Source organism: Podarcis raffonei, chromosome 4 (genome assembly GCF_027172205.1).
Source record: "Podarcis raffonei isolate rPodRaf1 chromosome 4, rPodRaf1.pri, whole genome shotgun sequence".
Classification (NCBI taxonomy): Eukaryota; Metazoa; Chordata; class Lepidosauria; order Squamata; family Lacertidae; genus Podarcis; species Podarcis raffonei.
Window position 1 is genome coordinate 67,470,541 of NC_070605.1, and position 25,997 is coordinate 67,496,537.

At 39.4% G+C, this 25,997-nt stretch overlaps 1 protein-coding gene across 6 annotated transcripts; it reads left to right on the forward strand.

Moving 5' to 3' along the window:
- Positions 1 to 1,115: 1,115 nt before the first annotated feature.
- On the forward strand, positions 1,116 to 25,046 carry AP1S2 (adaptor related protein complex 1 subunit sigma 2). 6 transcript variants are annotated; one of them, XM_053387162.1, is made up of 6 exons: positions 1,471 to 1,622; positions 4,792 to 4,970; positions 6,757 to 6,865; positions 8,070 to 8,207; positions 15,704 to 15,796; positions 23,104 to 25,046. In XM_053387162.1, exons 1-5 carry the CDS (start codon positions 1,611 to 1,613, stop codon positions 15,746 to 15,748), a joined length of 483 nt encoding a protein of 160 aa, XP_053243137.1. In that variant the 5' UTR covers positions 1,471 to 1,610; the 3' UTR covers positions 15,749 to 15,796; positions 23,104 to 25,046. The 6 variants fall into 6 exon arrangements, with proteins under 6 accessions (XP_053243139.1, XP_053243137.1, XP_053243141.1 ...); XM_053387166.1 differs by lacking the exon at positions 15,704 to 15,796 and adding an exon at positions 8,645 to 8,674 and having other exon boundaries at positions 1,472 to 1,622; XM_053387165.1 differs by lacking the exons at positions 15,704 to 15,796; positions 23,104 to 25,046 and adding exons at positions 8,645 to 8,674; positions 20,206 to 21,270 and having other exon boundaries at positions 1,472 to 1,622.
- Positions 25,047 to 25,997: the final 951 nt, after the last annotated feature.

Below are 25,997 nucleotides of genomic sequence, written 5' to 3' on the forward strand. Positions count from 1 at the left end.
AATGATGGCCCCTGGTCACCTGGGAGCTTCAAGACAAAGAATTTGAGCCTGGGTCTCTCCAATCTTAAACCAACAGTCTAACGCAGACTGTCCTCTGACACAATTGCATGAAGAGTCATTTTCCGTCATTCTGGGGTTCCTGGACCATAAATAAGGCAGTGCACTTCCTTGCGTTTACTAGCGAGGCTTGAGAGTTGTGCAAAGTGACTGGTAGTGAACAAAAGGCTACACTCATAACTGCATTACTGTATTGTTACAAGCAACTTTTGAATCCTGGGTAGAAGAACCTATAGAACTTGAGAAAATTCTGACACTTCACATATAACAGAGAAAACCTGAAAGTGAAGCACTAATTGGCTAACTGGAATATCCTGGGACAGTTAGTGCTAACACCAGCAGCAAATCCTTCCGAGTGGAGTGGGACTTTTCTCCAAGTGAATGAGTTCAGGACTGCAGCCGTTGCAGAAATGAAAATGCTTCCGTGTCCGCTTTTAGGCTTGCATATTACTCTGTTGCGGGACTAAGCCTGCCCGTTGATGCAGATGATGCTGTGGTCTGACTCAGTGCAAAGCAGCTTCCTATGTTCCTACATTCTACTCACACGTTACTAGCTTTCTAAGAAGCTTAATAGCCAACTAAGCGGCTAGAAGCAATGCAAAAGTGTGTGTGTAAGAGTAGAGGGAGAGTTACAGAGAAGACATAGCTTAACGATGACAAGCTGGAACCCAATTACCGGGGTGAACGACCCTGCGCATGTGCAACCGGTGCAATTCTGTCGAGGCTTCATATACCGCCTTGTGTGCCTGGGTGGGTGGGCAAGATGAGGGCGTCCCCGTCTGATTGGCTAATCTGCTTTCCCCTTGTGCTTTTGATTGGCGAGATGCGAGTAGAGGCGGGGGAAACACAAATATTGCGTCTACCCCGCTTTCTGATTGGTCCGCCTCGCTCCTGTCACAACCCGCCGTGTCCGGATGGCTGTTGCCTGCGCACCGGTTACTACCCGCTCCCCAACCTTCTGTCGTGCGTCTCGGCCTCAGGGATTGGCTGCCCGGGAAATCCTTCCTCCTCCTTTCACCAACCCCGCCCCGCCGCGCTCCCACGCACACCCCGCCCCTTGGGTACACCCTGGTGTCCGCTGCGAGGGGGCGAATGAAGTTTGGTGGCTGAAGAGAAGAAGTGGGGCCGCCCGCCCGCCCGCCCCCTGCGACGAGCTCCTGGCCCCGCCTCCTGGCCCCGCCACAGTTGGCACGGCCTGCTCGCCGGGAGGAGCCCCTCCCTTCCCTGGCTCTGGTGGGGAGCGTGGCGGCGGTTGCTCCCTGCGTAGTTTGAGAGAGCGCTGAGCAGACACCCTCCACACACGCACACGCTCACGCAGAGACACCGGTGCGCGCGCTTCGAACGCTCCTGACTAACGGTAAGTGATGCGGCGAGCTTGGCCTCGCGCGCGCGCGCGCCTGTGCCTCCTTATAACGGTCAGAGGCGTCTCCTCACGGAGCCCCCTTTTTTTTTTTAATACGCCGACGGGTGGAAGGCGGGGAGACTGTAAAGACCGGCTGTAAAGACTCTCCCGCTGCCTCTTATTTTCCGCCGCCGTCGTGTGCATATATAAAATGTGCGCCCAGGTACAGGAATACACAGCGCGTGGATTTGTATACAAGCCGCGCGGGCTCTACGTGCTGACAAAAAAATGAGTATTTTTCCTCGAGGTCTTGGCGGGGTAGATGCGTCGGTCAGGCTTCTGGATGGGTGTTCGTGACCTGTCGGTGTTAGGCCCTATTCTGAAGGAGGTCGTAGGAGTCGGAAGGGAACGCGAGGGTCATCTAGTCCGACCCCATGCAATGCACGACTCGTTTGCCCAACACGGGGCTCGAACCCACGACCTCGCTGAGATCAAGAGTCTCCTGCCTGGCCCCTTGGCGCTGCCCTCGGTCGTTCTAGTGGCCCCTGATGCCACGCTGGCTTGGCAGGCTGCCTGCCTTCAACAAACACAAACACAACAACACCCCCTGGAAAAAAAACCCCTTCACTTCTTGTAGCATTTTATTGTGGATTTGGCTTCTGGTGGCCGTGATTGTAGTTGGACCCGTGCGCGATTCCTCATAAATGGGATGCTGGAAGGAAGTGGATGTATGAGTGGGGTAACCAGCTCCTAACATGCGCTTCAGCTATTTCTCTCTCTTTTTTGAGGAGGGGGATGTAATCCACACGCAGCCTGGATGAACAAAGGTGGCTCCCCTCTCCCCTCCATCCCTTCCCAGCACATGCTTTAATGCGAATTCGAAGTGCTTAAAGCCTAAAAGCAGGATGGTGTTTGTCCTTAGTGTGGTCTTGCATATGTATGCTGAGAGACCCTGGGAGAAGGAGGGAGAGAGATCATTTTTTTGAGCATGAGTGCTTTAGCCTTCTGGACAAATATTGGGGATTGCAGGTGAGCTGCTCTCCACTAAGGAGATTAGCCACTAGAAATGTATTATAAATAAGGTAAGCTTTTTGCCCTATGGTATTATTGCAGTTTTGATTCTCCATACAAATAACCCATTTAAGGACACTTCATAGATTAGATTATGCCTAATGTTCTGGGATTTGTAAAATAGAACAAATCTATATTGCTCTGAAGTTCTCTGGGAGGACTTCCTTTTGTTTGTTCCTTGCTCCTCTTCCTGTATCTCATGTGATAAAGTGAGAGATACATCACTATATTCAGATTGAGAAATGTGTGGTTTGTGTGGTACTAAATTTCCGTATTTAACTGTCCAGACTGCTCTGGCTCCAGAATACAAATTGCTTTTTAACTTGTATTTTTAAAGAGACGAGTGCCTTTAAAGTTCAAAGTAACTCTTGTAACGTTCACTGAGGCCTTCTACATAGTGAGGAGAGCTTACAGATAAACAACTTCTGCAAGCAAGGCTTAGTCAAAATCTTCAGCTCACAGCTACACACCTCATGAACTTGGTGTTTTCATGTTCTAACTCCATTTTGAAGATAATACCCTAAGTAGGAATGGACCTGTCATGGCTGCATCTACTTGTAAGAGGGGCAACTTTTATATTTGTGTGTGGCCAACAAGGTCTAGGTAGTTCCTTCAAAAAGATTTCAATTCCAAAGTTCACTTGATCTTAAGAAAGAACTGCATGCATATTTGTGTGGATATTCTTTAGTACAAATTTATTTGACCACAGTATGTATAGTTGGTGATAAGAGCTGTTCATCCCAGATGCACTTTGTTGAACTCAAAAGATAGGGTGATGGTACATAATTTTCTTCAGTATTTTCCACCTTCTGAAACCAAAGATCTATCTTCAAGTATGGCTTGCAATATGTGAATCACATCTCATGTTTGAAGCATCAATGTTCCTGCTTTTTCTGGGCTGACCAGATTATATGGAAGACAGGTTTTCCATACCTTTAGTAGCTAGATAGAAGGGATCATTTTGGCACATATAAATTGTCAAATTGAGATCTACAGATGTAGGGAGGGAAGTATACAAAATTTAATAACAACAACAACAATTGTAGTGTCAGGATGAGAAGTTGCAGAGACCTCTCTCTTCATCTATGAAAGATATAGGAAGAATACTTAATACCACTTTAAAGATATTTTAATACCATTTAGTGTGGATGTCATCACTTCCTCTTTTACCTGCCTCCCCACCACATATTGTTCAGGTGCAGTTATCAAGGCATTTTAAAGTTTATAAGTTGGTTCTTTAGTATATTTTGCTTGTTTTTAGCTGTTTCTCCCAGGTTGTTTTGTTGCATTATAGGTTCTTTTCTTCGCTTTTTAAAAATAAAAATTAGAAGCCTGGCCATAATGAATCACAAAACAATACACATTTATCTGTTACCTAAATTTGCTCACATAAGTAAACCTTCCACAATCTGTATGGTGGATTATGTGTAATGCTTGCATAAATGTTTGCAGGATGTCTTTCAAGTTGGGTGTAGAATTTGTTTACAATTTCTGTATAGCTTGCTTGCAGAAAGAAGTAGACATAGATATAGGAAGAACGCTTAGGCCAGTCTGACCAACAGCATTATATTTTCAGCATGGTTATTTTATGTCATACCTTTTGTGTACAGTCGCAGTGTCAGTGTAGAAGAATGGGCTGGTTTTTAATAAAGTATATTGTGCACCTGCAACAGCATAACTAGATCAGTGGTCTTTGGTCCCCAGAAGTTATAGGACTACAACTTGCATCATCCCTGACCATTGCCTAAGCCCTCAAATGGCTGGGGATGGTGGGTGCTGAAATCCAACAATGTCTGGGAACCCAGAGTTGAAGAATACTGACCCAGATAACAAGGATCATGCTACTAGAGATCTGTTTAATATGAAATTTATAGCTTTTCAGAGTTGAGAATTATTGCTGTGCAATGAGTTCTAGAAGTGTTTATAAAAACAGCAACAATTTTAACCTAGGGCATTATGCTACATTTGTCTTCAATGGGAAGATGATAGTATATTATGATTAACTGCTGTGAATATGTTTTGCATTTAAACTTCACTTGTATACAGTTGTATACAATTTAGATGATTTCTAGATAAAACTCACTACTGTGTTTATCTTACCCAGATTTTTCAAAATAATTATTTAATAATACAAGCCACTGTCTATCTTTTGAGATACCTTCAAGTCCTTGATGTCCTTTCCCAGAGGCTGCTTTTAAAGCTTAATTGGAAAGAAAAATGCTGGTGATCTTAATGTTCAAAAGCTTTCTCAAATGTATAGCACACACTATGCAATGGGTCTGAAGGATTGACATGAAACTGTGTTTTATTTAACTCAACAGATGCAGTTTATGTTGCTTTTTAGTCGTCAAGGGAAGCTGAGACTTCAGAAATGGTATGTCCCATTATCTGACAAAGAAAAGAAGAAAATCACAAGAGAACTTGTTCAAACAGTCTTGGCCCGTAAACCGAAAATGTGCAGTTTTCTGGAGTGGAGGGACCTGAAGATTGTCTACAAAAGGTGGTTTTCCGTCCTTACACTTATAAGTTCTATCCAACAAAAGATATACTGAATAGTAGAAATAAGGATTTCTTCTCTTATGTGTGAAAAACATATTCAACTTTCCTCAAATATAATTCAATAGCATTGTAGGAATTATGTCTGCAGTACTTTTTCTGTGTTGTAAAAATGAGATAATTTTACACTTAATAAAATAGTTATGCACTCAGATTTTTCATTAAATGAGGCATACATATTTGAAAACTATGTTTTAAAGGCTATTTAATGTACTTGAATGTTAAAATATTACATCATTTTATTTTATATAAGCTAGGACTTGATTTTGCTCAAATATAGAAAGGTTGCACAATTACACTATCTTATACTTCTCGCCTGTTCAGCTGTAAATTTAAGAGCTATGGAATGTTGTACTGTCTGCTTAATGCTGTGAAGGAAAATTGTTCTTGCCACCACAGTGAAATTATTTCAATCTTTGTTTCAATAGGTAAACAGATCAAGTACTACCTGTGCTTCAGTGCATTCATAAATCTCTGACAGTTGGAAATGTCATGCCCTGTGAAACTACTTACCACTTTATTTATTTATTTTATTTTATTTGCCAAGTTTCTACAGCTGAGAAAATGCAATAAAATTTTTAAAACACTGTTAAACTGATAATACAGATGAGGACTTACTGATCGCACCCCACTGAAACAAGCCACAATGCCACACTTCAAATTAAGGGACAAAGAGAAAAGTATTTGCCTAGCTGATAAAAACAGATAAAGGTTGTTCCAGGCATGCCTCCCTGGAGAGAGCATTCAACAAGTGGGAAGCCATCATTGAAAAGGCTTGATCTTGTGTTGTCTCTCTCCAAACCTCCCATGAAAGAGGCCCACATAAAAGTACCTAGGATGATGATTGTGTTCTAGAGTAGGGTGGGGAACCTTAGGGGCCCCTCTCTTAGCAAAGTCACTTAAATAATGCCGATGTAGCCAGAAATAAAAGAAATCCTGATAACACTGTGCTGAGGAAAATGAACAAAAGCAATGTATAAATAGGCACATGCTGCTTCAGCAAACACCATTTTACCTTTACTGGTTGCTAAGCAACTCCTCTACCCTTACTGGCTGGTTGACTTATGGATAACAAAGGTTACCCTTAAATTACAAACTGAATGATCCCTGCTGTAGCACTTCCAACACCCTCCAGGCCTCTATCTCCATTCAGGCCACACCCTTCACTCTGCATCCGCCTAAAGTGATTTGCCTGGCTGTAATGTGTTCTTGAAATGTATTAATGCACCTTCCTTGCCTGGGTGGAGGATAAAAGGTGTGTGTGTATTTAGAAACCTCTGGCTTTTATTTGGCAGAATATAGCTTACTGTACAAAATTAAGTATCTCATTCTACACCCCACTCACTACTGGTATGTGACCCTTGAGATGGAAAAGATTGCTGGGGGTAGCGCTTCCACAGCCATCTTGAAATTTGTTTTCATAAGAACGATAACTGCTATTAGAATTATTCTTTCCTATAGCTATTGATTGAATAACTGTCGATAACACACTCAAATATGAAACTTGTCCACAAACTGGCAACTACAATGAGGTACTTGGAAAAAGCCATAATAAAGCTATTTTCAAGCCAGTTTGTAAAGTTAGTGAATTCAGGTTAATTTTGAAAGTTAATGCATTACTCTGAGGAAGTTGGCACTGTTAATTTCTGTGAAATATGTAATGGGTATGTATAATTCTTAAAACAAAAATCTGGCAGTGTTTCATAATTAGAGTAACCTGTTTCTTTCAGATATGCAAGTCTCTACTTTTGCTGTGCCATTGAAGATCAGGATAATGAGCTAATAACCCTGGAAATAATTCACCGTTATGTGGAATTGCTTGATAAATACTTTGGAAGTGTAAGTTATTAATTGGTTTTTCTGGTCTCTGTAGGTGACATCCAATGATGTCTGCCTGCCTGGGCAGTGGAAATCCACTTGTGTAATGGGACTTGGGTTTCTCTTCTCCCCATGTTCTCCCTGCTGCCACACATTCCCAAAATCTGCTCCAGAATTTCTTCCCAACCTCCAGAACAGATTTGGGGGATACATGGGGGGAGAAGAGAAAGCAGAAGCCTCACTGACTAAGTAGTTGCTCACTCAAGCTCCATGGGGTCTCATCCTATAATTATAAATTTCTGTAATGAAGTTTTTCATTTATGTAATACACAAATTAAGATGACTTATTTTTCCTGAACATAATAAAAAAATGTTTTAATACACATAAGAAACAACACCCAGTGCTGTCTGTACATGAGTGGAACAGATTTCTGAAGAGGGCTTTCTCTTCCTCTCCTCTCCTTGCAGCCCTCAAAATTTACTCATGAGGTTTGCCAGATCTAGATTAACAATAGATTTGCCCTGGCAGCAGGGTGGGCATGTTGCAGGGAGAAGGAAAACAGAGAAAGCTTCACTGTGGAAGTTTGCTTATGTGATATTAGTTTTCACCCTCACAGTGCTTTTGGGGAATTTTAATAGTATTCTGAACTCTGAAAAGTGCTGTAAAAGAATAATAAATTTGGTATTTTGATTTTATATTACAGCATGTATGCATTATTACTGTGAATGAGAATAAAAAAGTTATCTATTGCATTACATTATATAGGTCTGTTTCCTTACTGGGAACTGTTAATGAAGTCTGAAAGTAAAGAATTTGTCAGATGTCGCATGTCAAATACCAATACTGTATGTAACAACCAAGAAACTAGTATTTCTTCCATCAGCAACTTCACTGAATCTTCTTTGAAGATATTCAGTAGTGTGCTGCTGCTGTTACAAATGCTATTACATAATTCAGAGAACTATGTGGTATATATATGAGGCCTAGGTGATGAGCTCAAATGATACACTTATTTAAATGCCTGTTCCTTATATTTTAATGTTACTATTTAAATCAATATTAATATTTTCTCAAAAGTTTGTTCCTTACCAAATCCATGACTTGGCCTTTAGTGATCACACAGAAGATCATGACAATCTGTGTTTCTTTAAAAACCACAGGATCTTAACTTGGCACCTTAGAGAAGGGATTAAATCTCAACATGTTTTTTCCTATGTTTTCTAGGTATGTGAACTTGATATCATCTTCAATTTTGAGAAGGCTTATTTTATTTTGGATGAATTTCTTTTGGGAGGGGAAGTACAGGAGACCTCAAAGAAAAATGTTCTTAAAGCCATTGAACAAGCAGATCTATTACAAGAGGTAAGAAAATTCTTTTTTTGCCAAAGCTCCACCAGCATGCTTTACTCTTTTCTAAGAAAAGCATCTTATTTCTCCAGAAATTGTTGAAAAAGCTTTTCAGCATGTCTAGCATGTAGCTTCTCCTTAATATCCTTCTGTACAATATTGCTTTACCCACTTCTTATTCTGTTAGCTAGCATCACTATATTCAGTATATAACTATAAAGAACAGTAATACTGCTTTTTTTTTAAGGTTTCCTTTCATAATGTGTTTGGTGTTGTATGTGTTGCTAGACATGCAGCTACTGTCTCCATGTGTGTGTCGTCTTGTCTAGGCATTTCTGTTCTTTTTATTCAATTAATTTATATCTGTTTCTTTTTATTCAATTAACTGAATGATTATAACTAATTTTTGTCATACCTGATGCATGTATGCCTCTTTCATTGCTGAAATCCAGAAGCTAGACTCTCTTCTTTGAGACACTAAGGTATAGTTAACATTAACTGTTTTAAAAACAAGTAACAGTGCCATAGCTAACTTAAGTAGATGTACACTGTGCATTTAGAAAATAGTTATAACACTAGTCTTAGAACCGTAGCAAATAATGTAGACTTTTGGGTTGAAACTTTGCACCTCAGCTGCTAACAAAATGCATTTCCTGTATTACATCCTGTTTTTACTTCCTGAGAGAAGCCCGAAGAGACTAACAGAAAACAATTCAATTAACACAGCATCAGAATAATCAATATAACAAAGCATAGCATATATCAAAATATGAAATATGTCAAAGCCATAAATCTTTGAAATACATAAGAATTAATTCAGTAGTAAGGGTCCTGCTTCTGGCCTTGTTGTTCCCACCCCATTTCCCTTTACCTAGCCTCATTGGTATACAGATAGCAGCTGCATAAATATTAGTGAACTCTGTTGCCTTTAATGCACTGATTTAGAATTAGGGTTTCAACACAGTAGTTGGAACAACTCATTTTTTGTTAGGCTACATAAAATTCCTAAATCTTGAGGTGATAACATAGAACTGGCACTACAGATGTTTTGAATGATGGTTCAGAGCCATGTTAAAAATACAGCAAGTCTGTTTCTACATAAAGGAACATGGATTTAGCCTGCATGCTTGTACAGTTATGCAGATGTGAACTTTTGTGGCTTTGTATTGCAAACATGGGTGGTGTTTTGAGATGTGTATTTGTTTTGCTTTAATATGTGTTTTGTTGAAGTCCCATCTTTCAGTCCTCCTGTATCCACTCATTAGTGAGACTTTTAAAATAATAAACCATAAATTTATGCTGGTAATTAAGTGGCCATCCCATCCAAATATATATTAACTTCTTGGGTTTTGCCACTTCAGAATATATACACTGGGACTACTTGTTTAAAAGCATTCTTCATTAAAAATTCACTGCCTTTAAAATGCTGGTATACTGAGGAGAAGGCTCAACTGAGTAGAAGTTTTCATACGGATGTTGACAGTGTAGTGATTCTGAATTCCCACAAATACTCTGGCTTGTTCATATTTGTCAGCGCTGCCCAAGGTCCCAGCTCACACAAGACCAACGCTGCTTCTTTCTCTAGTATAAAAGTCTTTATTGAAGTTCAGTTTCACTTCCAGACCCGCAGCGCGCAACGCTACGTCTATACCTTAGACCTTCGAAGTTCCATCTGAATCTCCTCCCCCCTGACACCAGTTTAAGATTCTAGCCTTACTCCACCTCTTCCTCTGTTCCTTCCTTCTCTGGGCCCTCCTGCTAGTCGGAGTCTCAGCCCTCCTAGACTCCTCTGAAGCTGAGTCCCCTGACTCTTCCCCCTCCCTCCTTCGGGCCTTTGGACCTGGCTCCCAATCCGGGTTTTCTGCTGTCCCGCGCTCCTCCACATTTGAACTTGGCACGCGCAGCCTCCCACTTTCCTTCTGACCGTTACACTTGTGTCACTGCTCCCTCTTTCGGGGAGGCTAGCTGGACCTGGCCTTCCCTCCGTTCCCCCACTTCCCGATGGGGGCGTGGTTACCCCTGACTCATCTTCTCTCCCCGCTGGAGGAGAGGCTGATCCTGGCTCATGTGACTCTTCCCCCCCACTGTGCTCTGGTGGGGGAACTGGTCCTGATCCTCCGCTGCTCCCTTGGGAGTCCTCGCTGGTCCCTTGTTTCTGGAGCGTCCCCCCTGGGACCCCCCTCGCCCTTACCAAAGGCGCCCCCTTCTGGGAATCTTCTGATTCGCTGGAGAAGCTCATGGAATCTCTCGGGCCACTGTCATATTCCCCTACGCTCCCTTCTGATTCCTCTCCTCCGCTCTCTATTTGCTCTCTCCCCTGCGCTTCTGCTCCTGAGCCTCTGACAATATTATATAAGAAGCTTTAGAAAAAGTTGCAGAAGGAGCAGGTGGCAAATAGAATACTGTGATTAATACAACAGCCATCAAGACGGTTGCGATTGCATACAGTGTCTTTCAGTATATATTTTTCCATTTTCTTAAAATGTGAGATTCTTTATTCCTTACATGAGGTGTAACCTGCTCATGCTTATTTAAAGTGCATGTGTGCAGTGCATGTCTGCAAAGTTGGCCATAGGGGCAACAGTCTTCATTGCTGAAGTGCCTATGAGCCGAGGTGTTGGATGCAGCAAGTCAAGCTTGTGCAAATAGGGATGGTAGGACAGATGGCAGAGGAAGGCAGAAAAAGGCAATGAGTAGATGGGTGGGCTTTGGTCACTAAACCTCCAAACTTAATCCTTACCTGGGGGTAAGCCATACTGAATTAAGTAGAATTTACTCCTGAATATACATGGTTAGGCTTGCAACCTCAAACACAGCTGAGATTATTTTTCTCTTTTAACCTATCCACAGGAAGAAAATGTGATATTGGAGATTAGGGAGGAAAGAATATGAATTAAAGGGGTGGCGGAAGAATTTTTTTTACAGCTGCAACACTATGCACACTTTTGAGAGCAAGTCTTGCATAGTGTTGTTTCTGAGTAAACACACAAAGGACAAGGCTGCAGAGAGATCTATTTGCTATAGCTGTATGATCTTACTTCATTGTTACTATTGGTTTAGTTTGCTTTGATCTTAATAGTGCGCAGTGCCTTGTAGGCTGATAGGAAATTAACAGGTTTGTTTCATAAATATGATTTTACAGAGGTTGGAGTGGAAGGAAGTTGAAGGGAGGAGGATTTCCCTCCCCTAACAGATTTTTAAGTATTATAAAACAGAGGAAATGAGAACAGAAAGATTAGACAGGTGACAGCCACTTGTACACACATAGCTATACATACTGCATGGGGTTCTGGGGAGAGAGTTGAGGGCTGCTGCTAGGAAGAAAGGCAAGCAGAAAAGTGGACCCCATAAGAAGAAGAAGAGTTTGGATTTGATATCCCGCTTTATCACTACCCGAAGGAGTCTCAAAGCGGCTAACATTCTCCTTTCCCTTCCTCCCCCACAACAAACACTCTGTGAGGTGAGTGGGGCTGAGAGACTTCAAAGAAGTGTGACTGGCCCAAGGTCACCCAGCAGCTGCATGTGGAGGAGCGGGGAATCGAACTCGGTTCACCATATTACGAGTCCACCACTCTTAACCACTACACCACACTGGCTCACTGAAGGGTCTGGCAGGGCAGCTCTCCAAGTACTCTGGGGCTGCAAGTCAGACATAGCAATGCCTCTGTGGCCAGGGTAATGTATTTTTGTTGAGTCTATCCACTCTGTGAACTACTGCATGCCATGGTCTCCTCTAAGGATTCTTCAAAGTGCTGGCTATATGTTAAAGAAAAAGTAATGATACAAAGACAAACCATGTGGCAAATGTCATGTTTAGTTTGGCTCTATTATCTGGCTGGCATTACAGTCCAGAATTTATCTGGCTCCATAGTACTAGTACAAAATATTGGCATACTCTGTTCACATAATTTTATGGTGGATTCGTTTATTAACAGAATTTTGGCTGTCCTCGCTAGGCAAGCCAAAAATAGTGATTGCCAGGACTTTTCTTAGCCATGTGCTCCAGTGACTCGCTATGCTTCCCTGCAGGACAGAATTGTGGGTAATTCACTGGTTTGACTACTCCAAGTCAAGTTGCTATTGGGCTTGAAGCAAACAAGGAGGTTTTCCCAGCAGGAAAGTATGGTGAGAAGCTTGGTGAACTATGGCCCCCAGGGTATCTGTCATAGTGGCAGAACACCCCCCAGCTTTGAGAAGGGATGGGGTCATTACACAGCTGCTAGAATAATTTGCAGCTAGCTCTATAGCTCCCAAGTTTGGCCATTTGTTTTGCTTGCCAGAGTGCAGTGGCACACTAGCTGTTGTGAACAAAATTTTGCACGTCTGTTTTACAGAGTAATTCTAATCTGCTTTTCGATTAAAAGTGTCTGAGGTGGCTAATGAACCATAGTAAAAACAATATACCGGTAAAATGCAGTTCCTTTTAGAATCTCTTCAAGAAAAAAAGTCCAATATTAAATTGCAGAACAAAATCCATAGATTTCTCTTCCATACAAATCCCCTTAAAAATCATAGTTTTGCCAGAACAAATCTTGTTTAAGAAATTGCAAGGGAGGTACAGCTGCCCAACGGAAGTTGTTGAATGTGTGACATCTAAATGTCAAAAGGAAATAAAATAATATTTTCCCCTTATCAGTTTTACTCTTTCCCATCATCATTTAATTCACATAGACTTTCAGGGTTTGTATAATTGATAGTTTATCTTTTCAATAGTGTGTTAGTTATGTACTTTATCTTTTCAGAATTTGTTACTGCAGTGCCTATGTTGGATTTTGTGTTTACATAAAGTTACAAAAACTAAACATTTTAAAATTTTGTGGAATTTTGTGTTTCCTTTACATTGGTCAGTGTCTTTTTGGAAGTTAACCTATTTGTAATGGGTGATGTGTGTATCATTCCGTTCCTTTGCTTTGGTTGGAATCAGTGCTGCCTTATATGTATGTAACAATCTGTTTGATAAAACAAATGTAAGCATAATAAGTAGCTTTTCACTTGGGACTCCCTGTACAAAAGCTAGGCAAGGAAGAGTCATTTATTCTGCCTTTGTAGCTAATGCCATAATACTTCCTTCATACCCTAACACTGAAGGATTTTTAAAAATCCGTTTGACAAGCTGAAGCACAAGGACAAAAGAAGGACAATCAGTCCTTCCAGGACAGATTCCAAATGCTCTTATTCAATTGTGTATTTTAGAATTACTTTATTATCAAGCACATAGTTCATGGGGAGGGTTACATTAGTAGTACATTTCCATTATTTTTGGAAATTAAGTACTCTGTTCACTAGAACTGTGATTTGTTAAATTAGTGCATCATTGCTTCAAAGTTCTTTATTTCATGTTCTGTGAGTGGACAGTGAGCATGTTCACTTGCAGATAACAAAAAAGATCTCACAAGAATGCATCTACTACTTAAGCTTAAGTTCTGGTGAAAGAAATACTGAAGTGATTGCAGAACTGAGCTCCATGCAACCCATTTAAATCACCCTGGATGTGGCACAAGAAGAAAAGATTTTAAGACCAAGAGATGCCTAATCCAGAACAAAGTGGGAACTTGAGAACAAAGATAATCAGAGCTGAAAAGCCGTGGGAGGCAGTGTGATATGGAGTGGGGGAAAATGGGAAGAAATGCTTCACTCTTCAATTGCAAGATGCTTTCCCTCAACCACACTTCATATGCTTATTTCCCCAAGATTTGCAGACACATTTATTATGGCGAAAAGCAGTGAGCAATAGATGTGTTAAGCCCCACATTCCCTGTTATGGCCCAGGTACTGGTAGTGACTCAGATCTGTGCCAGCTGCTAAACATTAGTTCAGCTCCTAAATACCAGGCAGTCGAGATTCTTGCAGTGATAACTTTTTTTTGTTCAGAGTATTTCCATATGATTTCAAACTTGCAGTTAGCTTGCTGAAGATATGGAGAGGACTTGGGATAGTGTTTACATCTAAAGTGTTCTCCATGTTACGTACTTGGCCTGACTTATAGGTATGGCAGCAGTCCTGTAGCTCTGTCTAGAGCTGTCAGAGGAATGCAAGGCTTTAAAGTTTACATGGGAGGACGAAGATCACATGGAGAAGTGAGGGGATGCCATGGTTAAAAAATGAATTGTGTACTGTGTGCCTATATGCACATAATCATTCTGTCCCTTCTACATGATTTTTGACTTCTTGTAATATTGGAGTGACATAGGGAAATAACAAACACATTGCACACCTAATGTAGTTATTGGATTTTTGTAATACCTAGCACTGAAAGAATCAGTACCTATGCTTTGCCTCTGAGAGATGTGTGTTTCTGAACTGCTTGCATAAGTTATGAAGCAAGCACCTTTCTGTGTAGTAAAGCTGTTTAATCTCCCTTACAGAACTTGTGCTTTGAATTAGATAACTGTCATCACCCTATTTGAATGTTTGGTGCTTTGACCTCAGCACAGAAGTAGTCTTTAAAGTATTCGGTAGAGGCAGGAATGTTGAATGAGAACTCTGCCTTGTTCTCTATTGTCTCTTCATCGATGTCTTACATCGTAGTCCTTTGTAGCACGAGGGAATTAATGTATCTTACATAATACTAAATAGTTTGGGAATGGCATAACTCCACTATTGAAAATTAAATGCTAACTTTAAGAAAGGCTTAACTTCAGCTTTTTAGGTTTTATGTTGTACTCTTCAGAAGAAAACTTCAAAGAGGCTAGCATTCTCTGAGATACTGTCTTTTAAAAACCCATTAAAAATAAATCCAATAGTCCAGTTACATCTTGCTAAGAGTTTTCAAAGCTGTTAGTAAGGAGGAGATCTGAATTAATGTGATCTATTTGAGGACCAAATCAGACATAGTAGGAACTATAATTTATGTGTCTACCCCACTGTCATATAAAGTTGAGGGTCCTTAACAATAAATGGCGTCCATGGGAGACTGACCGACTAACTGACTTTCTCATGTACCTCACCTCCCTGTATTCAGTTGCTTCAGACACTTCCCTGTTTCTAGCTCCAGTACCAGAAGTGGATCATTAATGGGGGGGAAATGGTTGGCAAAATGAACTGAGAGGAAATAAGCCACAGGAGGAGGGGAAGGGTGCAGTGTTCTTGCTGCAAGACCTGATCCCACCCCCATTTTATATGGGAATGGAGCTGACAAGTAGGAATTATCTTCTACTGTCAAATATAGCTTGACTCTTAACAAATGCTCTCATTGTGTTCAGAATAACTTCCCCAACCTGGAGCTTGATTAGCTGTTGAAAAAGAAACATCTTGTTGTGTTGAGTTCTCATGTTTTTTATGTGGAGTTCATTGGAGTTGTTGTCTTTGTCACATTTTCATTAGCTTTGTCCTTGATAACACTGACTTTTTAAGCAATGCAAAGAAGCCGTTTACCTGAGAGCCTTAGCAATCCTCATATGTACAAGTGTGTGTAATAGTGGATATTTTTTCAGATAGTTTTGCTACATTTAAAAAAAATGTTTAAACTTCAGACTTGCCAAATTTTCAATTGTGCTTGATTTTGTTTGTAGAGCCAGAATGAAGACTGGGGAGGTTTGTCTGAGGATATCTTATGATTAAGAGCAGTCTAAAGCCTTAGCGTTTTGATCCCATCCATATGATTGGTAACTACCAAATTTACCGTTTTGGTGGCATGGTTTACATGGGTGCTTTGCAGAGTTTTGCACGTGTAATGGAACTCTTGCCTGATAAGTAAAAAGAAGAACAGAAAAGTGGCCAGTGATGAACTTAACCTTGTGCTACACTTGCATGAAAGTATTGAAATATGCTTTGGGTGCTCTTGTCTTATTTTCCTTTCATACTAACAGCATCGGTTTGAAGTGTGTGGTGTGTGGTTTTGTTCTGGTGTTGTTAATCTTTAGGTGTTAATAGAAGTTGGAAGGTTCACAAAGTTTTTTGCTAGGTAGGGCCTAATTATGCATTGAAACATTATCCGGAAGGGCCATGAAATTACCATAGGCCTTGCTGCAGACCTATTTATTTATGCTTTACTAGTCAATTTCATAGGACAAGCCTAATTTACATCTATAGTGCATTGCAACATTTTTGTTGAGTATTTTAGAGGAATATGTTACACAAAAAGGTAAGTGTATTTTAAAGAAATCCCAGTGAACATTCAAATGGATAAACTGAAAACTTTTCAGAGCTAAATTATATAGAGTAGCAGAAGTACTGTCATACCTCGGGATGAATACGCTTCAGGTTGAGCGTTTTTGGGTTGCGCTCCGTGGCAACCCAGAAGTAACGGAATGCGTTACTTCTGGGTTTCGCCGCTCGCACATGTGCAGACGTTCAAAATGACATCATGCGCAGAAACGCGACCCGCAGACGCGTGTTACATTCGCTTCAGGATGCGAACGGGGCTCCGGAACGGATCCCGTTTGCATCCAGAGGTACCACTGTAGTTTAAAAGCCTGGTATCATTTTTAAAGAAAGAAGTTAATTACATCTTCCAGTTTTTTAAAAAAGCTGAATAGAGTAATGGAATTACATGTAAAACAAGTTAAAACTTATCACACTTATTAATCCTGCCTTACCCCAGTAAGCTTGGGACAGTACAAATCAGGGTGAATAAAAGATCTATATTTAAATAATAAAGACCCATTAAAAAACTTCTGTTTTGTTTTATTTTATTTCTATTGCATTTATATCTTGCCTTTTCCCCAAAGGTGCTCAGTGTGACATACATGGTTCTCCCCTTCTTTGTTTAATTCCCAGCAGCTGTTAATAGCAGTTTACTCAATATACCTTTTAGCAAATTAGGTCAGTAAATGAGCATAGAAATATCAATGACTCAGAAGCCTTCTTTTAAAAGTTTTTAACAACTCTGCAGAAGGCCATTAAAGAGGAGGCAGGATGACCCTTCCTTGGGAGGGAATTCTAGAGCTTGCGCATGGGCACTGAGAAGACCTTGTCTCTGTTCCCAGGCATCCTTTCAAAGTTGTTGGGACACACAAGAGTGATCTGTTGAAGACTCAGTCATGTGCAGGCATTTACAGAAGGGAGTCCTTCAGAAAACCCTGTCCTAAACTGAATGACTTTTAAAGATTATCACTAGCACTTTGAATTGAGCCTGGAAATGAATTGGAAACCTGAACAGTAGTTGTGAATGGACCATAGCTTTGTGATAGAGCATCTGCTTTGTATGCAGGAGATCCAGGTTCAATTCCTGGCATCTCCATGTAGTGTTTAGAATGACCCCTGTTTGAAACCCTGAGGAGCTGCTGCCAGTGAGTGTAGACAATACTAAGTTAGAAAGACCAATTGTCTGCATTTTCCTGTGTTTAATAGGAAAGTCATATGGCCCCCAGTAATCTGCCACATTCTTGACAACTGATAGTTTTGAGACAGTTTTCAAAGGTAGCCCCATTTACAGCACATTGCAGCAATCCAGGCATAGTGTAACTAAGGTATTACATCACCTGACCAGATCTGCAGACTCCAGGAATGGATGTAGCTGGCACATAAGATTAAGCTGAACAGAAACGCACCTGGCCACAGCCAATAATGAATTGGATGTCCTAGAGTTGTTGCTGATCTGCTTGATAGCTGGTGTGGACCCCTAGTGTAGATAGCAGCTGTTGCTAGATCCCACACCACAGGTGAAGAAACAAAAACTTAGGAAGTTGCCTTATTTTGAATCAGACAATTAGGAAGCTGTCTACACTGACTGGCAGTGGTTTTCAACAGGGTTATCAGAGATGACAGGGATTGAACCTGATTTCTGAGCTACAGCCCTTCCTAAAGATATAAGATGCTCCATACTCTAGGATTTGGTTGTCTCTACCATCATTTATGTGTGCCACAGTGATTATATAGAATGATTGCTGCGGGCCATTCTCCCCTTGAATAGACTGAACAAAAGATGAAATTGTTCAAAGTTACAATGCATTCATCTGTTCTGTGGATTCTGTCCCTGGTTTGAGTGTGTTTGTGGAGTAATTTTCCATCTAGTCATGCTGGTACATAACTTCAGCTCTACTTATGGAGGGTACATCATGGCTCAAATAGTAAGTCTTCCCTTCTCTATTCCACTTGGTTGCAAAGTCCCAAACTTGATGAGAGAAGAGACACTTTCGTGTCAGCATTACCTACAATGTGATAGAAATTTGCTTAGGACCTGAGCTGCAAAAATTATGTGGGTAGGCTGCAGTGCAGAATATTGTCATCGAGAAGCTAACAGCTTCTTGACTCAGTGCGCCTGCCCTGACCTAATGTTTTAATTACTTTTGTAATGTTTTGAACCAGTTCATTTTTCACTACCTGTCTGAGGTTGGAAAATGTAAAAAATAAAATGTTTTGTTAAATAATAACAAATCAACTTACTGGTGTTTAGCTATCTTTGCCATTGTCCTACTCAAGAGTGGTTTGCTTAAGTGCTTCTGTGCAAGTTGAATTTAAAAGAAAAAAATTGCAAAACCTCAACATTAGTAAGTCAAACCAGACCTTCACACCCTTCTGGTAAAACTTCGTTCTTCCTTATATAATATTCTGAATGCAGCAAACTCCTTTAGAAATGCTACACAATGCATGCTCACATGGGGCAAAGTGAAACAGAAGGAGCAAAATCTGATGCGGATGGGAACACTGAGTCTAGGTTATTGACTAATTATTTTTGTATTTTTAAGAACTTGTTCAAAGACACTGTAGGAGGGAATGCTAGTCAAGGTTAAAGCTGATGTAGCTCTTGCTCTGTTGCCTGAGAAGTTAACTATTGTTTCTTTGCAGTCTTATGCAGCATCATGAGTTGTGTGCAAAAATGATCTAACGAGAACAGAACATGTTTAGTAAGCATAGAATTCAGACAGTGTTGCAGGGGGACGGAGATTGAAAACTGGAGGGAAACTGGACTGGAGTGGCTGGAAATCTTATCTGAACAGGAACACTTCACATTAGTTGAGAAAGTTCATTTTCTTCTCATTAAGATATTAAATGTTAACTAAATATAAGACTAACATGGATCCCAGTTGATATTAGAGCAGAAGAATTTTTTTGGGGAGGGGAGACTTTCCAATTTAACATTTTCTGGAAAGCCCATATTTTTCATACATAAACACAGTGCTATGGGAATGTCCACAGGCTATTCTTATGCCTGGTTATTGTGCATGAGAATTTGGGCATTCCTATTTAAATGAGAATTCTCAGAAGGGTCTTTGGATTAGTCTTCTTAGAACTGGTCCTGAAACAGTTATATGAATAGTCTGATTGTACAGAAGCTCTTAGAAGTGTGAGAGAATTTAAGATCCTGTTAAATTGGCCTTGGTTGGCAGGAAATCCCAAAAGCCAAGTCTCCATCTGAGTAGTTGGATTAACGGTTAGCTGGCTTGGAATGTTAATACAAGTGGTTTTAAAAATGGATTAGACAGAATGTGGTCATTGTGCTTAGAGATAATTTGCAAGACTACACTTTATTTTTTTGCTGATGGGATATTCTAACAATCCCTTGCTTGCAAATTGCCATGCTGAAAAACACATCGGGTGGAGCGGGGATAGAAGTTGATGTAGTTAGATGCATTATGAAAAACTGAACAATTTACGTACTTTAATTTCCACACCTCTTTCTGTGCCTCCAATAAAAAGGAAAAATGACAATTCTATTCAGCAGTACGCAGGCAAAGTTCTGCCTTCTCTACTTAAATGTAATCATATGCAAACAAATAATGTTTGACTATAGCATGGTACAGACGAGTCACCACAAGCTTGTTGTGAAATATGGAAGCATGCGTGCGCACACACACACACACACAGAGAGAGAGAGAGAGAGAGAGAGCAACATTTTTTAAACAAATGATTCATTGATGTCTAATTGCATATAGTTTGTTAAACATACTACAGTGGTGTGCTTTTCAAACCCTGAATAGCATGTTGTTTAATAATGCATGTGATTGAGAAGATTGGTGTAGAAATAGTGTAATAGCATTAAAAGTAGTGTTAAATAAAAAAACCATTTGCATTATTGTATGCATGCAAACTTTTGTACTATTTATAAAGAATGTGCACATTTCTTTTGTAGCCACGTCATGAATACTTTAATGTCCCAGTATACTAAATGACTTCATTCACCATGCATACAGAGACGTGATAGAGCCGATTTACTCATGGCAGAATACTTATCCTCAGCTGGACGAATCCAGTCATCTTGAACAAATTAGTTTATCACATTTGTTTTGCTGTTGTATATTTTCTTTTCCTACCATTTGTGATGTCTGTGTTTTTTCTTTTCATGTGTCTTGTCAGCATGCCATAACTTCCATGTTAAATCTTACCAGTAGCACTTGTCATAGCATGTAGTATTCAAGCTGGAATACATTGAGCCCAACATTGCAGTTTAAATACGCAAACACCATGGTGACTGTATTTTTCAAACTAAGTATGAATTGGTATTTGTGCATATATTACAGAAATCCATTGATAGTGAATTATTGTTGGACCCGTTAAATGTTCGTTTAATAGATAATGAGAAAAACTTCGTAGGCCATAGAAAAAAATTGTTTATATGACTATACTTCAGTGCACTAATGGAGCTGACCCAAACATTGCCGCAACAGGCAGAATCTGTGCCTGCACAGAAACATCCACAGATATTCTGAGCCACTCTGCAATTTCTATTCAGAAATGTGAACATTCCAAGTGTGAGCAGTGGTAGACTAATTCTGTTTACATTGCTCAGGAGGCTGCTATAAAATAGTGATTGCAAAAATAGGAAAGGGGCAGGATTAGCCAAATGAACTATAAGCAATAGAAAATTCCAGATATACGTGTTTTACTTGAACAAAAATGTCAGTTATAGTTCACAAGTAAGGGGGTTTAACATTCTGAATTTACAACAGTCTGGGATGTATTAGTATCAAATCTTAGGATGTTTTCCCATTACAAAACTTTCCTGTTTTTGTTGTATTGCTTCTGTGAATGTATATGGTAAATGCTGCTTGCATTCTCCTCATGCCTGAATCTTTAAAGTGCTGTGCATGGAGTGCTAATGAGGTGCTGTGTTATGTTATAGCTTTATACGGCTGCATGCTTGTAAATTTCTGTGAATTAGTTTTCATGGCATGTCTATAATAAAGTATTGCATGCACTCCTGACGTGAATGGCTTCTTTTTTCCTCCATCTCTTTGCTATGATATATTTCATGTTTGTGCAGTTGGCCTTTGGTAATTCTAATCTACAGGCATAAAATATGTGAAAACATGTTTGATAAATGATTCAAACTTCAATGCATTAGCATTATTTAAATTGATTCTCAAGCATTACTCAGTTACACATTTTCAAACAGCTGTTAACATTTGTTTGATTGATATTCACAGCTACTATGTAGTTTAAATGCTCCCAGATTGCATCTGGGATGTTAACTAGTTGAGGGTGTGCTTGCTTCATTTACTCATAAAACATTGTTCATTAAGGTGCAAATTAACTTTTAATTTTTTACCCAGTATATGAAAATACACACAACAATAGTCTGATAGTATTTGCATATTGCCCAGAGTTTAGAGTCCATAAGCACTACTTCCTTTAGGTCCTGTCCTGATAGGAGAATATGAACATTTATGTGGATAGCTCCAACTAGCATGGAAGTCCAGCCTATGCTTCACATGGCATACAGTGGCTCTAACCTACCTCACAAATCAGTGAAAGGAAGAAGGAAATACTTTCTTCTTGATCTGCAGCTGCTGATGGAACGTGCCCATTCCCAAGTAGTTCTTGTGTGGCAAAGGGCTGTAGTCTGCCTCACAAATGGGAAGAATGGTGCCTTTCACTGCCAATAGATCTGTCAGGAAACACCTTCTTTACACAGAGCAGATTAGGCTAAAACTTAGCTGCAGTGCTATCTTGTATCCTGCCCTTCAGTTCCATACACTAGCATGTCTTTCTATCAATGCAGAATGGTGGCAAGTGATCATACTGGTGATTGTATGTACCATCTATGCTAATCTAGAGGTTCTAGGAACATCCCGTCCCACTTGTGATAGTCCAGCTCTTTTATCCTTATATCCATGAATATTTAGAAGCATCGTTTATTTCTATGATGTGTAAATGAATAATAAAGGTAAGTTTCTTGTGGTTTCAGTCCCCTGACAATAGCCTTTTCAAAATTTCCAGTTTTAAAATCATGAAGTAGAAATTCTTTTTAATGTGTTTGTCTTTAATCTGGTAAGTTTCGTGGCCCATTTCTGTTCCTTTAGTTGAACATCCAGAAATTCAAAATGCATCTTTAACTATATTCTTTCACATTTTCAATGCTGCCTTTTCTGAAAATTGTTGCCTAACTCTGACTCTCTCTTTTTGGTGCTGTGCCTTGTTTAGGATGCTAAAGTAAGTGTAAACTCTCTGTGTTTATACAAAAATTACAAGTTATGCTTTTAACAGGAAAAACAACATGGTGTGCTTTTCTTAAGGTAGTCTTAGAAACATCTGATGTTCAGCTAACATTACAGTTGCTATCAAATCACTTCAAGAAGTACCATACAAACTTCACATATAAAGTATAGAAATCTAACTTTTTGAAACTAGAAATGTTGATTCTAAAAAGTTTTAGTGGTATCATAGCATTCTTTTATGTCAAACAGGATGGGGAATCTGTGATCCTCCACTTGTTGTTGGATTACAGTTCCCATCATTCCTGCCCACTGGCCATGCCTGCTGGGGTGGGTGGGAGTGGGAATTTTAATAGCAATATCCCCTATCTCTGCTCTGAAAACAGAAAATAATTTGCTTCCTCTGTTTGACGACAAAAGAAAAGGGATGGGTGTGTGCGATGAATACTATTATAAAATGCTTAAACATTGAGAGTGTTCTGCATAACTAGTGACTGCTTGGTGCATATCCTGAATTCATCAATTCCCTATTAACATAGCACATATGGTTTGGCAGGAGCACAAAATCTGTTCATTCTCTAATTTTCCCTCCACAGGAAGCGGAAACCCCTCGTAGTGTACTCGAAGAAATTGGACTGACATAAACTTCCTTCTTTGCTGATGTCTTGTGTGATGTTTCCGCATAACTAAATGTTCACTGCCTTCATTTATTGTTAGCTAATGGTGTTATGATGCTATTTGTCAGTATTACTGTTCTGCTGAGCTACATCTTTTAGGCCTACAAGAAAAAATCCATTTACTGTAAAATTTAAAAACAAGGGAATGAAAGATTTAAAAACATTTTTCTGGGAGAAAAGGGATATTACAGTGATTTAAGCCACAGTAATTTACAAGCATTGATGAGTCATAAATGGCAATTTTAGTAAATATATTTTGTAAAATGCCATACATAATGTATCAAGTACTGTACATTATGTCATACACTGAAAAGAAACAATTCCATATGGCAACCAGTCGAAATGTGTTAATTTGGTTTTGTGTAACCAAAGACTTTTACTATAAAGTCACCATTTGTTATACTCAGTTTAGGTTGTTAGATTGGGGAGAAACAACTGTTTTGCAGCTGTTCATAATACCAAAGAATTCTATTGAGATCTGCAAGTCCAAGATCTGTTGTGAGATGTTAGTTGCTTTCTTTCTAGCAACAAGGTTGTAAACAGAACTTGTATCAGAATGAAATTGTACAGTGTGAAATTCAGCCAGAAAACTGAGTTAATGTAGAAAGGGAACACCAGCTGAGGCTACATGGAATTTTCTTTGTTAAAAAACTTATTTTTTTACTAGCTTAAATGCTTTCTTGATTGCTCATGTAATCCTTTCAAAAGTGTAAAGCAGTATTAAACCAGAAGTCATTGAGATAGTTGACATAATCTCAAAGGGAAAAATGTAAGAAGAGAACGTTACAACACATCTGTCTACCTTTCTCCAAGTATATCAACTATACTTAAACCAGAACTCAAGTAGTTATTTTGATAATCTGACAATCTGTGTGTTAATCATTGTTTTTCATTTTTCATTCTACTTTGCAAGGATAGGTTTACTCCCTAAACCTATCTTTGAACACTTCTAGTGTGTTCAAATCTGAACACACTAGAAGCAAACATTACACACAAACTCTTTAAGTCATTGGCATACCTTACCTCAGCTAGTTTTTCAAAAGGCTGCAAAGCTATGCACACTTTATTTGGCAGTAATAATAATAATAATAAAACAACAACAATAATAATAATTTATTATTTATACCCCGCCTGTCCAACTGGGTTTCCCCAGCCACTCTGGGCAGCTCCCAACAGATTAAAAACAGAATAAAACGTTAGGTCCTATTGAACAAAGCAGGATTTACTACCATATAAACATGCATAGGATCAGGCAACATGAACTTCACAAAGTCAAACTCTGTTTTACTCTGCCTTGCATTTCCCTGCATGTCCTACACTTCACATAGTGCAGAACCCCAGTACAGAACACCTGCTGTTGAAAGCAGTGTGACTTCCTGCACATTGTGTTTGTGTGTGTTACTGCACGCCTTTCCAATAATATGACTATCAAGTTCCCCTCCTGTGGGTCTATTTGCTGTGATTACTGTGTTCCAAAGCATCCAAATACTTTATAAGCTGTGCCAGGCATTTGAAAGATCATGGCTTCATGCCATAATCACAAAGGAGAGGTTATGAAAATATCATGTTTGCATAAGATACCCAGGAACCCTGTTCTACATTTCACTCACAGAAAATCTGGAATGAGTTTCAAGAAACATTATAGAGTGGCCCTCTGTGTGATGTTGAAGTGATTGAATTACTTGACATTTTAAAAAGTCGAAAGCAATTTTTTTAATGTGTATTCAAACCATGTTTAAGGTTTACAATGTTGCCTTGTATGTGCTTGGTTGGAAGCTTTGTTGTGACTGTGACATAAGCTGTGTGGACACTGTCTTAGTATCACACCAGTTGAGTTGTAATAAATGTTCATTTTTACTCCATTGCTACGTCTGTCTGTTCAGAAACTTGCTGAAATAATTTGTTTCCTTTTACGGTTAAGAATTTTAATCTTTTTCTTGACAGTTAAATATAGCACTTGTAATGCAGTAGAGGTTTTTTTTAACAGCAAGCATATCATGACAATATACAACATTTTTTTCTAAGAAAAAGTACTTTGTGTTTTTCGGGAGTTTTGTTTGTTAGTTTGTTTAACCAGTTGTCCATGTTTAAAAACATAGACATCCAGTCAGTGGAAGCATTAGAACACAATTTATAGAAACAAAACTTTATTCTGTAGCACATCTTAGTTTGTAAGGCGTTTTTCTTTTTTTCTTTTGTGTTTTTTTCTTTACTTACTTGCAAATCAGTTATAAACAATAGTTCATATACAGCTGGGGTTTTTTGTTTTTCATTTTTACAATCCCACCCCTCACGGAAGCACCAAATATCTACTTATTTACCTTTAACAAAAGTCATTTCAGTTTTTAAACAAAAGTATCATTCCTCAGGTCGTATCATCATTCCTCAGGTCACCATGTATTCTTGCAGGCCTATAACAATATTCTATATAAGGTGTTTTCCCATTATTTCAGAATTAGTATTGTGGTACTCTATTGCAGGGTTAGCCATTGTGGTGCCTTCCAGATATTGTAAGGACTCCCATTAGCCTCAGCCAACTTGGCCAGTGGACAGGGATGATGGGAGTTGTAGTCCAGCAACATCCAAAGGGCACTGTGCTGGCTACCCCTGCTCTGTTGTAATTCACAGGAGACACAAATTTTAGAGTCTTGTTTAAAACCATCAACAATTGATCTCAGTTACATTTAGGTTTATCTCAATTGCTGAAGAAAATCAGTGTCTAGATGATAACCTTTCCATTCAAAACAATTTATTGACAGATTATTATTCCTGGTTTTGTTTTCTGGCCTCTGGAAATAAACATCAACTGAAAG